General features: G+C 36.2%; 1 protein-coding gene across 1 annotated transcript in view; it reads left to right on the plus strand.

Annotated features, from left to right (window-relative positions):
* The window catches only part of ERBB4 (erb-b2 receptor tyrosine kinase 4), a 593,387-nt gene that overhangs the window by 403,011 nt on the left and 174,478 nt on the right, over positions 1–15,898 (plus strand). The window contains exon 21 of the mRNA XM_015831035.1: positions 8,629–8,761. Coding sequence (XP_015686521.1) covers positions 8,629–8,761 — 133 coding nt within the window. The remainder of the gene's footprint in view (positions 1–8,628; positions 8,762–15,898) is intronic.

The raw sequence follows: 15,898 nt of genomic DNA on the forward strand, positions 1-15,898 counted from the left end.
GACCATTTCTGGATCAAGAACCATTGTGCAAGATCATTCATTCCCTCATCCCCTTGTGGATGAATTACTCTAATTGTCTCTACATGAAGGTGATGTTGAAGATTATTTGGAAACTTCAGCTGATCCAGCATACAGCTACTGGGATAGTAAGGATCAAATTGAAATTTGCCTATATAACATCCATATTTTAGCTGTCAGTTAGTCTTTGGGTGCAATTCAAGATGGTGTCATCATTACAATCCATCATGGCTCAACACCTGGTATCTATGTGATAGCCTTCTCCAGGCTCAATCTGCTTAGCAAGTGAGATCAAAAAAAGGATTGCTCACTCATGGATATTTTATTTTATTATTATATTTTATTTCATTTTATTTATTATTAAACTTGTATGCCACCCATTTTACGAGAGGCAAGATATGCAGTCCTCTACCTCCTTATTGGGCTATAAAGACATGACTCTTTAGGAAGGCATTTGGAATATAGAGGTTTGGTCTATGTGTGAGATGGCATGTTCATTGTTTGGTGTGGAGTTGTTCATGTGTTGGGTTTTCAAATTATTATGTTTAAACTTTATTATAGCATTTCTTAAAGTTGCTTATAGCCCATAGAAATTTAGCAGAACAGGTAGTTGTCATTTAGCAATCGTTCACAATGGCAACAGTGATGAAAAAGTAATTTTACAACTAGTCTCGTATTTACAAACTTTGCAGGTCTGTAACACAAAGAACAACTGAAGAAAGGTCATAAGCACAGTTGTGGTTTCACTTATTGACTGCTTTGCTTTACAACTTAACAAGTTGCTGGATCCACTTAGGTCATTAAATGAGGACAACCTGTTTGGAAGCCTTAATAAACAAACAAACAAAGAAAGAAAGAAACAGGAAGTATAATGTTGAAACTAAAATTATTACCAAATAATAATGTAAAAACATCATTATACAAAGCATATTATGAAAGAGATAAGGAAGACTGCAACAAATATCACAGTTTTCCACTATGGACATACATTCCTTTGATATTAGAAATGTTTGGCAGCTCCTATACAGAAGATATGCAGTAATCAGCATTCAGCAATATCTGACATAAGACATGAAACAGAATAGGTCAGCTATATTCACCTATTGAATATAATGGATCAATTAATTTGCAGCAGAACTGCATACTATTTGCATTTATTTAGTTATTGAGAAAGAGTGTTTTGCAAATGTTCAAATTTTAATTCTCAGTACAAGGTGGTGAGTTTTGAAATACTGCAAAGAAAAATAAAAGGCTTGGAACTACTTTTGGCTAAGCATAATTTATGAGTAGAAGATCCTGGTATGAAAATACCCCAATTCCTTGGTTATACCATTAACATTTCAATAAATTGTCAAATCTTCAACTTATTCATGCTTATAATTGAATACGTTCAGTTGGAAACATTAACTTCTGCATAGGATTAGTCTAAAAATGAATACAATGAAAGAAACCAAAACCTTATTTCATCGCAATTCTGGTAAATTATGTATGTCTTTTTTCTGGGACACATAGAAGGCATAGTTAACAAATATTTCCAGTGTAAAATATTATTTATGTAAAATATTTATCTACTTCCTGTCATGGAGTATATGTCCTAGTAATATACAATACTTAAACCATATAATAAATATTCCCTATAAAACAAGCATGGCTTAAACAACCTTATGAATAATCAAAAGTAAATGTTTTCATAAACATAATATATGCTTGAAGTAGAATGTTTGTATTTAGTGACACACATGTTCTAAAGGGGGCTGTCACAGTGAAAAACACTGCACAGATACAAGAAGATATCTTTAAAAATCACAGTGTTTTGATAGTTAATGTCCACTGAGCAAGTCATTTTGCTGGCACAATATTGGGCAGCCTATAAACTTAATTTATACCAGGCTTTTATTTTATCTCTTTTTCAACAATCACCTGGGATTTGATAGGTAGGGCATTTACACAGATAGAATGCTATACTTGTACTATACCAGTAATGGTGATAACTTCAACAGTCACATCAAACATATCAGATATTACATATTTGGGTTGGGTTTTTTTTTGCTGCTACCTTGAATAATTGAAATTAATGAGCCCAAGATTTTTTTCTCACACATACTTAAAAAAGTTGGAGGGGCAGCTTGTGTTCAAGCTAAATACTGGTTCTTTCTGCAGAAAATTGTTAAAATTCTAACACAAAAGTATGCTGGAAGGAATTTACAGAGACTCTAAGGCAGACATAATTTAGGGCTTGAGTGGCCTGTTACATTTTATATTCAACTAAAAATCAGTATTTGATCTAAACAAAGTTGAGTAAAGACAAATATAACATATTAATAAGGTTTAAATGCCTCGAAACAAAATACAGGTGGCATGTGTTCAGACTGTTTCATCACATTGTAAACATTGTAACAAACCGCATTCTAAGTGTACCTTGCTACTATTAGGTATCAGATCTGCAATAGATGTAAAGGTAGTCCTTAATTTATGATGACAACTAAGCCCAAAATTTATGTTGCTAAGTGAAACATTTAGGTGAATTTTGTCCCATTTCATTACCTTTCTTGACACAGTTGTTAAGTGAATCACTGCAGTTGTTAAATTAACATGGTTGTTAAGTGAATCTGGCTTCCTCATTAACTTTGCTTATAAGAAGGTCGCAAAAGGGGATCACATGACCCCAGGATACTGGAACCACCATAAATATGAGTCAGTTGCTAAGCATCCAAATTTTGATTATGTGACGATGGGGATGCTGAAATAGTCAAAAGTTTGAAAAATGGTCATAAGTCACTTTTTTCAGTGCCAATTGTAACTATAAATAGTCACTAAATTAACTATTGTATGTTAAGGATTACCTGTATAGGGATTTGTCACTTTTAATTCCTAAGTAGAAAAAAAGTGTGACCACATCTAGTTTATGGTTAATTTGATTCTGCTACAGAAAAGACATACTAATACACTGATCCTTGTGTTCCGGATTAAATATGAATTTGCTGAATGTACTTTTCTACAAAGGTGAATCAAAGGCAAATTTTCTTGCATATTTTATGTGCATATTGCAATATCGATTTTTGTTCTGAAATGCCAGCTGAGGTTTCTGATTCCCCTCAATTGGTTTAATATAAATTGGGTTTGGATTTAGTCTTACTGAAATAAAATTTAATGGAGGAGAATATAGAAACAACTCAGATAGCTCATGTTTTATTTATAGAATCCTTAGAATGACTTATTCTAGAGGGTTTTTGTTTTTACTAACCAAAAGCACAACTGGATTAAAAGAAGAATCAGAAAATCATAACAGTCCCAGAATATAAACATGTATTATCTTGATTTATAATGTTAGGTGGGAAAAGCAGTATTGACAGAAAGTAGAAGACAGTGATCACTTAATAGAAGCCTTCGTCTCATGTTCAGTACTCCATGCCCAACTCCTTGTATAGAATACACACATCCCATAAGAGATGAGAAGATAGGAAGCTGACTACACATTTTTTCCCTCTGTTCAATTATGTCTGATTTTTAGAGATTGCTTAAACAAGTCCTGCAGTTTTCCTGGCAAGGCTTTTCAGAGGTGGTTTGCCATTGCCTCCTTCTTAGAACTGAGAGAGTGACCCAAGGTCAACTGCCTGCTTTTGTGCCTAAGATGAGACTAGCATTCAGAGTCTCCTGATTTCTAGCCTGATGCTAGTCAAACTGGCTCTCATTGCCACATTGGTCCTACTTAATTTGGCTACCAGCTTGTGTACTTGCTTGCCACTTGTTATTTGAAGGTGGGAATTAAAACCAATTAGTTTCAGTATAAAAATGTATAGCAAATGCATCATTGCAGTAGTTGGTGAGAGACATGAACTTCCTTCTCTTTAGTAGGGCAAACTAATTAAGACAGGGAAAACTGTCCTCGTTCGTAATTGTTGGGAGCATGCAAGGGGGCTTCTGTCCAGGCAAAAAGAAAAAGCAAGCACTTTCATAGTGCTGACTGGGATTCCTTCTGACTTCAGCTGATTAGTTCTAACAGGAATAGGCCATAACTTTAGCCAGATCCTGAATCTAGTTGGACTGCTCTGGACTAAAGCTATGACTCATGGGATTAAAAGGAATCCCTATGGAGCAATTTCTAACAATGAATCTTCAGAGACGGGCAGAAAGGCAAGTATTATATATGTAGGGACTATATACCGGTAGTTCCATTTCTGGAAAAAAAAATGCCAACATGGGGAGGGAGAAGGTCAAGTCTACCTTCTGATCATAGGGCCTCTCCAATACTAATGTTTCTGAGAAATGCTCATTCCAAAATAAAGAATACTGAATGGTTATTGTAATACATTGGTTAATTATAGTCATAAGAAAGCACTGAAAAATGTTAGGTGACAAATAAAAATATTTGCTTAAGCAATGTACTTTAGAGTAAATGCTATTCAACTCCATCCAAAAAGAATCCCTTTATTTCCAAAGCAGTTATGTAATGTCCATGATTTTTTTATTAATTTTGCACACTAATTTCTGTATTTATTGCTTGAGATTTGTAAAGATTCTTTTACAAAACACCTTGCATCTGTCTGCCTAAAACTTGGTAGGATTATCCTCATAAAAGGAAAGTGCTTTTAAACATTGCCTCATTATGTCCAGAAGCAACCTAATTACAGCTAACCCCCTTCCTTCTTTGTAGAATTTAAAGGAATCTGATTCCCTCAAAAGTGTTAAATATATTTGCAGATTGCGTCAATATTTTTGAAAAAAGTGAAAAAGTGCAGCTGTTTTTTTCCCATGCTGTTCAATGGAATTGCAAAAGTTGTTGTAAGTGGAATTGTGTTTTCTCCGATTCAGTTCAAATTATGAATAGACAATCCATTTTATAGAGAGTACCAAATTGTACTCAGAACCAAGCTTTGTGTTCACACACATACACACAAATGCCCTAGATTCTAGCCTTTTCCCTTTCTTGCTTTCTTCTGCTTACTTCCTCTTGCAGAGTTGAACCGAGTTTTTGGAACTGAGTGAGATACAATATAATTTTGGGTAAATTGCAAAGTAGACTCTGAAATTATGTTGTTTTGTATTTAAACTGTGAGACTGATCAGTTGGTTAAATGTCCACAGCATGACATGATCATTTGTTTTCCGTCAATACTGCAGTGCATATTGCATACTTGATTAAGTTCCCCAATTAAATAATAGTAGAAGAAAACATCAGATTGATTTTACTTGACTATTCCTGCTACCTGCTAAATGCCAACCACATCTGAGCTACTGCTGAATCACTAGAATGGATGTCACCATAGCAAACTGAGCCCTTAGCATATAACGTGTTTCTGTGCAATGTGGTACGTGCTTATATGTGTGCAAAGCACATTTTTGTTTAATATGCCAAAATAAACACAGAATGAACCACATGTGATATGACTGAGTGAAGCATGCCTGATGTATCCTTACTTGTTTTGAATGTATAACAGAGAAGTCTCAGGCAGGAAAAACAATGTGGGGAAAAGTTATAGGTTCAGTTTGCAAATAATCTTTTTTTGTTTGGCAATCATAGACTGTTTCTGCCTGGAGAGCAACTTTTTGTTCATTTTTCTATCTTTGCCTTTTTTTCTTGAGTAAAAAAATTAAAGATGAATAAGATGAGGGAATAGAAGGGAAACTCATCAGGTTTGTAGATGACACTAAGCTGTCAGGAATAGCCAATACCCCAGAAGAAAAGATCAGGATCCAAAAAGATTTGACAGACTTGAATACTGGGTCCTATCCAACAAAATGAAATTTAATGTGGAGAAAAGCAAAGTTTTATACCTGGGCAGGAAAAACCCAAGGTACAAGTACAGATTAGGCAAAACCTGGCTCAAAAACAGTAAATGTGAGAGAGACCTTGGAGTCCTAGTGGATTACTTAAACATGGGTCAGCAATGTGTAGCGACAGCCAAAAAAGCTAATACAATCTTTGGTTGTATAAACAGAGGCATAGAATCAAAATCACATGTATTAGTACCACTTTATAAAGCCTTAGTAAGGCCACACCTGGAATACTGCATCCAGTTTTAGTCACATTACAAAAAAGATGTTGAGACTTTGGAAAAAGTACAAAGAAGAGCAATTAAGATGACTAAAGGCCTGGAGACTAAAACAAGTGAAGAACGATTGCAGGATTTGGATTTGTCTAGTCTATAGAAAAGAAGGACTACAGGGGACATGATAGCAGTATTCCAGTATTGAGAGGCTGCCACAAAGAGGAGGGGGTCAATTTATTATCCAAAGCACCAGAGGGCAGGACAAGAAACAATGGATGGAAACTAATCAAGGAGAGAGACAACCTGGAACTAAGGAGAAACTTCCTAACAGTGAGGACAATTAACCAGCGAAACAGCTTGCCTTCAGATGTTGTGGGTGCTTCATCACTGCAGATTTTTAAGAAAAGACTGGACAGTCACTTGTCTGAAATGGTATAGGGTCTCCTGCTTGAGCATAGGGCTGGACTAGAAGACCTCCAAGGTCCCTTCCAGCTCTATTCTGATTCTGATTCTGAAGATATAAAAAGAATGGTTCTTTTCCTTAGACTAAACTTGCTTCACCTGAAAAACCGATGTAGAGGATTTAGCTACTTTTTTGACCTGGTTAACTCAAGCTAAATTAAGCACTGCTTCTTTTAACAAAATCAGATAAATGTGATAGACGTTTGTGAAATTTCATCTGTTAATTTTTCCAATTTTCAGTGCTACCAAATCAAATATTGTACAATAGCATTTACAATTTTTCTTGCATATGCTTACCACATTTTAAAGTATTTTCATGAAATCTGCATAATTTAAATCAGTCTACCATTGATGCATATGATTCTGCAGTTAAGAAGATCATCTCATGGTTTATCAACTTCTACCATCCCTTCACTCAAGTGTCTATAGATCTGTGGGAGAATGATGTGTGTTGATGCTTTTAGGAGGTAATATAGACTAACATATAAATGTGGGTGCCTGTTTGCTATGCTTCTGGGAAGTTCAAATATGAATGAGCCCCCACCCCATTTAAAAGATCAGCTTTTCCTCTTACCTGCCAGACTTCACCCAGACAATGCTTGAACTAGAAGGTTAACAGAAGGATTTGGGGACATACTGTAGCTCTTTATAAGAGGTTTATTGCAAAAATTTTAAAAGCCATTTATAGCACATTCAATGTTCAAGTCTTTTTCTTTTGCCTGTGGGTTATGGCAGGATATGAATTAAATCATATTCTTTGGGAGGGTAGCTCCTCTGTGTTATGATGGTAACAGGAAACCTGTTTTTCTCTTCTAATTCTTGCCATGGAATTAAGACATGGTGTCCTCAGATTGGGATTATCAGAAATAGTGTGGCTCACAGCTGGCAGAAAGATGGGAGGCAATTGCAAAATCAGATTTCTTCTTTTGTCCAATGCTTAGGTAGGTCATAGAACTGGATAGAAGGAGTCAAATTATTATTAAAAAGAGCAAGGAAAACATTTGCATTTAACTTTTATAGTCTTCCATTCATAATCACAGATTACCTTTGTAGTTTCCAGTGATAAGGAGAGTGCCATTCTGTTTTAAATATGATAATGTCAGTGTCTTTTGGTGAATGTATATGAACCAAGGTCAATCACAGCTATTACAATACTGTAATACATGAGGCAAGAAATGTGTTAATTAACTCATCCACTACAGATGGTGTTCAGCATCCAAAATCATTAAACAGTCTTTGTGACACTAGAAAGGATAAATGTTATGGGTCAAGTGTTAGCATCTAGCACTTGTATCGATAAAGAGCAATCAAGTTAAAATCTTTGTCTGCTTTGGCAGCAACTTTTCTTTGTGTTTATGTGTTCTTTGTTTTTATGGGTAAATGAAGGACAAGAATGTCAATGACAGCAATGCTGTAGAGCTGAAGTACAAAAACTGAGCCATATGAGACTGTGTTAATATTCACACAGCAGTCAGACTCCTCAATTTTAGCAGTCAAATAAGGTTTGAAAATACAGATCTAATGGGATCAATCCAGAAGAGAAAGGACTTGCACTCGGTTCTTGAACGCAGGCTTGTTAACTTCCAGTGTCCTAATCAAGTGAACCACCCATCTCCTAATTCACTGAACTATAAGAGGAGAAGACAGTATAGCACAATCAGATGAGCAAGATTCTGTTATTATAAGCAGTCTCAATAAAAGTAAAGTGAGCCTTCCTGTGGAGATGATTTCTTGACCTGGTCTACTTAGTGGCGCTCACAAGAAAGTCAATTCTGACTGGAGAAAATGGTGCCCTAGGGGAAGGGGACCCAACCCATATTGGGCATTATAGAGTTTCTCCATTAAGTGTTTTCATGTAAAGCTTTCTTTTTTTGTTAAGTATTTTCAAACTATATGGTGGTCTGCCTTTTTATTCATCTAGTCCCTTTTTATTCTCCAAAGCTTGCATGATGGCTGTTTGTGTTTCTAATAACAAAAATTCCAGAACAATGTGATAAAAACTTTACCACTCCTTTTTTGCTGTTGTTGCGTTATTTAGAATGTAGCAAAACTAACTGCACAATTTCATAAATTTACATGTATTTCTAAAATTTAATTTGAAAGTATGCACACTGTCTTATTCCTGTGATTCAGCATTCTTCTTGGGTTCTGATTTGCAGAACCCCCCTGATTGCTGCCGGAGTGATTGGAGGACTCTTCATTATCGTCATTTTGGGCCTTACATTTGCAGTTTACGTGAGACGTAAGAGCATTAAAAAAAAGAGGGCTTTACGAAGGTTCCTGGAGACCGAGGTAAAGATTTACCCCTTTTCTTTCCTGCAAATATATGCCAGATGCACTGCTGTTTTTTCTTTGACTTGATTATTTCAATCTCCTATGCATATGTATGTGTATGTGTATAGATATTTTTAAGAATTTTTTTTTGGTTCCAAATATCTGTGAAGAAACTAAGGCTTTTACTACAGAGCAGTTACAGCACATTAAGGAATCCCTTCTGCTTTTGATACCTGGATATTATGTAAACAGAGCATGACAATAAGTTATTTGTTGCAGTTTTCAATTCCTTTAGTCCACTTACATCCTCAAAAGGTAGGAATGTGCTAATTTCAGAAGTAATTTTAGATTTATCCAGAAAGTAAAAACTAGTATGGACAACATACATACAAACAAATTGATTCATTGCTAATATATTTAATCAGTCTATATTTTATTTATTTTTTATTCATGTATATTTATTTAGATTTATCTATCAGAAAGGTCAATGGATTTTAGGTGGCATATGAAATAAAAATATTAAAAATGCAATATAAAACCACATACACAAATATATTACAACCTTTTAAAGTGAAAAACGTTTAGGTCACCAATACTTGCAACTTAATTTAAAACAAAATTTAAGGCCAGAAATGTCAGTTGTCAAGATCATAAACTTGGTGGGGAGGGAGGAGTCCCTCAATACTGAACATTATCTCATTTAGAGCAATGGGGGAAAATATCATTTGCTCAATCTTCCCAAAACGTTGGGGCTAATTGTAGAGTTTGACCTCTACATTTTTTTACAATGTCCCATTTTACAGTGTCCCATTTTTACAATGCTATTCCCTGGAAACCAGAATAGAAAATGATCCTATTGTGGAAGAGAATGGCCTTGGGAATGCATTTGCCACATGGGTTCTGCTGCAAAAAGATGTGTGGCTGGCAAGATTGTGGTAGCTTTATGTAAATCATAAATTGGCTATTACCACTACTTCTAAAATAAACATGGAAAGGATTTATACCACAAAAACAGTATTTCAGATTTTGTATATCATCTATATACAATGTTGTTCCTCCTTGCATTTCTATTTAAACTTTGACACTTTCATTCTAGTACTTGAAAGTTAATTAAGGGAAGTGGTGTGTAAAAATTATTGTGTCAGGTTTACATCCATAGCCTTTTCTCTTTGTTATTTGTTTTTGTTCTCAACTAATAATGTAATTCCCTGCTCCCCATAATTTTGCCTGCACAGCAAAGACTGTACTCAACTAATTAAGTCATCTACAATGTTCATAGAGGCGTGATAATGATGCTCAAAAGGCAGCACATGGGGCAGTTAGCCCTGCAAACAGACTCTTTGAAACACTGCAGTGGCTTTTTAATCCAATTTGAGCAGGAGTAGTCTTTAATTATTTTCCTTATCCTGAGAAAAGACAGGCTATTTGTCAGTGTTTAGAGGCCAGTCTTGTTCCATTTATTTTTTAGAGAAAATATATTTCCAATCAAAAGCTGGGGAGCATTCTAATCAAGTGACGTTTTCTGACTAAGTTCCATTTCCTTGAGTTGTTGGGTAAGAGTACTATGAATCCGAGCTCCATTCTTGCTTGCTACTACTGGCACAATGCAGGAAATCTCAGTTTAGCAGTGAACTACTTTCCCACTACCACAAAAAGGAAATCTTTGCTTGTGACATTTTTTAATTATTATTTTCAAAATAGAACAACTAGTTGAATTTCATTTTAATATGTGCTTGTTTTTATGGCATTGTTTTATTGACTTACAGTATTTATTAAATTGTATTTACAATGGTAAGTCTAATGGGATAGATATCAATGGTTTTATAAATAAAATATTTGTATAATATATAAAATGGCATAATAGCAATTAATGTACTTTAGCAATGTTTGGCGTTTATATGAGTTTAAACAAAGATCTCAAGATGACTTAATGTATAAATTACATATTTTTTAACCAAGTGATATACCTCAATGATCTCAGTAAAAAGACTGAACAGAGAAATATAAAATTCAGCATTAGACATGTATTAGAAAAGACTAAAGATAAAAAAGGTGTCAACTATCCCAACCTGGTCAGTTAGAAAGCAAGACTCTTAGGCCCATGGCTAGCCAAAGGCTTACTTTACTAAAGTCAAGCAGTTACAGAAGAAGTGAAGGTGGATCTGAGGGCTTCCTGCCCAAAGTAAATGGTTAACCTTTCCGTGTCCCCTTTCACCACCACTCCCCCACTCCCCCAGATTATCAAGAAGTGTCCAATTAGGTGCTAACAGATTGTTTTGGGAAACAGTCCCTGTCTTCGCAGCTGGCATTCCTTTCTTGTCCTTGAAGTAGCTGGAGTTTTGCATGGGATGGTCAGAGGCTTGGTTTCGTTTCCTCATGGCATCCCCTGGCAACCCTCTCATTCCACCTGCAGTTCTCCCCCCCCCTCCATTTTTATGGCAGGCTGCCAGTGGCAAGCACGTTGCAGCATCTCCAAGCCTATGTGATAAATCCTATGTTCTATGTTCTAAATGATTTTGGTAAGTTTTCTATTGCAAACAGTGAAAATTGCTTGATGCAATTTTAGTCAAATCACCCCAGTGAAGCAGATTTATAAATAACACAATGTTCAGCAAACTGGATTGATGCCAAAATGACCTGCAATGCTAAGTATGTAATAACACAATTGTGCAAATATTGCCATTACATTTTGAGTCCTGATACAAATATATAACTTGCAGCACTGTGTTATGACATAGAACATAGAATAATAGAGTTGGAAGGGACCTTGGAAGTCTTCTAGTCCAACACCCTGGTCGAGCAGGAGACTTTATACCATTCTGGACAAATGATTGTCCAATCTCTTTTTGAAAGACAAGGCATTCCATTAATTAATTGTTCTCACTGTCAGGAAATTTGTCTATTTCTAGGTTGGATCTCTCTTTAATGATCCTCCACCTGTTACTTCTTGTCCTGCACTCAGATGTTTTGGAGAAGAGGTCGACCCTCCTTTCTGTGATAGTCCCACAAGTACTAGTCATTCTGTTTGTTAGACTAGACATATCTAGTTCCCTCAACCATTCACCATCCAGAGCCCTTATCCTTTTTGTTGCTCTTCTCTGTACTCTTTCTAGAGTCTCAGCATCTTTTTTATATCATGTTGACCAGAACTGGATGCAGTATTCCAAGTGTGGTTCCACCAAGCAATATAAAGCTGTACTGTCACTTCACATGATCTTAATATTATAACTCTGTTGATGCAGCCTAGGATTACAGTGGTGTTTTGGGGGGCAGCTGCTGGCTCATATTTAAGTGGTGGTCCACTAGGACCTCTAGATTCCTCTGACTGTTACTATTGAGCCAGGTGCTACTTATTCTATACCTGTGCATTTGACTTTTCTTGCATATGTGTAAGATCTTACTTTTATCACCACTGAATTACATTTTGTTCTCTAAAGCCCACTATTGGATCCTTCTGAGTCTTAAGTCTGTCTTCCAAAGTATTAGCTATTTCTCCCAGCTTGGTGTCATTTGCAAAATTGATGAGTGTCTCTTCTATAGCCTCATCTAGATCATCTATACAGTATATATGGTAAAAAGTATTAGGACCAAGACAGAATCTTGAGGTATCCCACTGCATGCTTCCTTCCATGTAGATGTAGTTCCATTGAGGACTCCTTGCTGGGTGTGGTTGATCAATCAATTGAGAATCCATCTGGTGGTGGTAGTGTCTAACCCACATTGTTCTGCCTTACTGAGAAGTAGGCTGTGGTCTACTTTGTCAATGTAGACCAAGAGGTCTGAGTATGCTATGTCCACAGTGTTTCCCTGATCCATTAATTTAGTCACTTTGTCAAAGAAGGCATAAGGTTTGTCTGGAATCTTTTAAAGAAACCCATGCTTGCTTCTAGTAATCGCATTGCCTGTTTCTAAGTACTCACATATCCATTGCTTTTCCAGGATTTTCCCAGGTGTTGATGTTAGACTGATTGATATGTTGATCCACCTTTTTATTGTTTTTGAAGACTGGAACCACATCAGCTCTTTTCTAGTCCTCTGGTAGTTCCCCTATGCTCCAGGAGTTCTAAAGGATTTCATTCAGGATTCATTCATTCATTCAAGATTTCATTAAATCATATTTGCCAGTTCCTTCAAAACTGTGGGATGTAATCCATCTGGTCCTGGCAATTTGAGTGGATAGTTGTTCTGTGACCATTTTCTTGTCTATTTTGACATGCATTCCTGTTTTGTCTCCTATGGTGCTGCTTTTGATAGGTTGGACTATTTTTTCCTTTTGAAGACAGATACAAAAAATGAATTCAGTAGTTCCACTTTCTCCCTACTACTTGTCATCTCTTTGCCAATATATATTGAAAGGAACTTTTTTAAAAATCATTTTTGGCTTTTGTTGCAAGTCTTAGTTCATTCTGAGCCTTAGCTTTCCTGGCTCATTTCTTGCAGATATGGGCTATTTGCTGATATTCTATTTTAGTTATGTATACCTTTTTCCATTTTTTATATTTATCCTCTCATTTTGTCGGAGAGTTCTTTATGCAACCATACTGGTTTCATGTGAGGTCTCTTGTTTTCTTTATCTGTAGTATTATGTTAGACTGGGCTTTTATACTCATTTTTCAGAGTTTCCCAAGTATCTTAAGTTGTTTTCCCCTTTAGGACTTCCATCCATATAATTCATCCTAAACTGTCTCTTAGTTATATGTCAGCTCTTTTGAAGTCTAAGATACTAGTTTGACCTTGTTCAATAACTTGTGCTTGCATTATGCTGAATTCCAGCATGACATGATCACTCTCCCCCAAAGTTCCCACAATTTCAGCTCCATCTATAATTTCATCTCTATTACTAATTGCTGTATAGCTGACCCTCTAGTTCCTTTCTCTACCTTTTGGATGACAATGTTGTCAGCTAGACTCATCAGGAACCCATTTGATCTTCCATTTGCTACAGAGTTTGTATCCCAGTTAAAGTCAAGGTAGTTGAAGTTCCCCAGTACTATTGTGGTATGTATATTTATATACATGTATATACATGTAGGATCATTTTTATGATCATACATGATTAGTATCAAAATGAAAATCCATCTCCTTGTAGTGAATGGAAATGACATACTTCACAAAGCTGTGCTTCAAATTGGATGTTTTTCCTACTGTTTCTGGGGATATTATGGATGATGCGCTATTTTAAAACCTTACTTCTATGTATGGAGAATGCAGGGACAGGATGGGAGATGTAATTTATGGTGCTCATTACTGTTTCCCACTTCAGAAATTATTATATAAATCAGCCTTTGATAACTTTATTTGCAAGAGAGATTGCCAGATGCAAAACAAACAAGACAAACAAAACAATACACCAAATCATGCCTTGATGAAGCACAGTTGATGCATATGCACAAAATTAATTCCAGAAATAAAACTATATGCCCTACATTCAGCAACAAAAGCAAAAGACCTTCTATGATCACCTCAATATCATGACTATGGATACTCATGGGGCAACCAAGAGTTGTTGTTTTTTACTGTGCAAATGTATAAGCATTGATGCATTGGGACATTCAGTAACTGATCTGAACTTTCTAGGAGCTCAGTTGCCACAATAGAGTATCAATTACTTGAAAGAAAAGAACAAAAGTGAACACAAAATATCTAATCAAAATCAGCTGAATTGGTTAAATTGTTATAAGAAGAATATTCAAGTATGTTGATCATTGTCAGGACCAGATCTCATCTGAAAACTCATTCATGGAAGCAGTTTTAATAAACACAAGTTAACTTGTCAGTACTACAGAATTAGTGTTAGCTAAGAATGAATAGAAATTATGGAAACTGACGTATTTTAAAACAATGGCCGTGTCTTGTATTGTTGGGGCACTATAAGAAACTAGAAATCCTTCAAGATTCCTATCTTGCCAAACTCTTTGTTACCTGGCTGGAAATAAATGGATTAAACTTTTGTCATCCATTCTTCAAATATATTCTTTACCATCTTTGGGAGAACTTAAATCTTGGAATAGAGAAAATATTAGAGCCACCAGCCTTTTTGAAAGGGATCCTAATAAAGATGCTACTGTAGTACAATCATCCAGATGTTCATGTTGGTATCATCATTATAAAAAACATGCAAGTCCTTCCCAGCCTGGTTAACATATCCAGTGCTTCACTGAGAAGGGCTTTAGCATTCTTTCATCTTCAGACCAAGCCTTTAGCCTATCTCGAAGGGAGATTTTGTAAACTCTCTGTTGAGCAGCCTCTCTGTCCTTGTAGTGCTGGTCAAGCAGAGAACCTTATCCGTTATGTCCTCCACTGCCCCATTTACAATGAGATCAGGCCAAATTATTAATGGCAAATGAACTCAAGGGCTCTGACCTTGAAAAATTGAATTATTTACTTGCAGATGTGTTTCCAAATGTTGCTATATTTGCTCAATTTACTCAAATACCAAGTTGCTATATTTGCTCAATTGTCATTTAAACTTAGAAAGAAATACTTAAAGTTTTTAGTTGTGGCTTGGCTTTATTTTGTTGTAACCTTTTTGTCTAATACTTCCATCATGCTGTTTTATACTTTCATTGTTTTATTGTTATTTTTATTGCATTTTATGGCATTCCTATTTTATTACCTATAGTTACAACCATGTTGTTCAAATATATGAACAACGGGTTCTCTGTGTGGATGCTGCTTTTGGAAGCCCATTCAGGGCCTGGGCAACAAAAATTAGCTACCGGTTCTGCCAAACTGTTGCGAACTGGCTGAATCCCACCACTGGTTACAACAATAAACTTATTGCTGTACTTACTTTGCAGCATACATGTTGCAGGAACAGAATAATTACTGCAGTAAAAGAGAAGCGATGCCTGAAATAGTTTTACCAATTGTGAATTCAGTTTGGTTCTCCACAAACATGACTAGTCTTTCCTCTAAGAAAATTAGTGAAAGGTTTATAAGCAGTTCATAAATAAACAGGGCTTTTTTTCAGCCGGAACGCGGCGGAACCGCGTTCCGGCACCTTTTTCCGGGCCGGCCGCACTGGGCGCAACATCTGGGGGGGCGCGCTCGCACTCGCAGCTCTCTGCCCCTGCCTGGCTCACAACCGCGGCCATAGGGAGGCTCGGTCGGCGCGCCCCTGGCCCGTTTCCTAGGCGACCCTGCCCGAGCAAG

Source organism: Protobothrops mucrosquamatus, unplaced genomic scaffold, assembly GCF_001527695.2.
Source record: "Protobothrops mucrosquamatus isolate PMUCROS unplaced genomic scaffold, P.Mucros_1.0 scaffold_253, whole genome shotgun sequence".
Taxonomy (NCBI): domain Eukaryota; kingdom Metazoa; phylum Chordata; class Lepidosauria; order Squamata; family Viperidae; genus Protobothrops; species Protobothrops mucrosquamatus.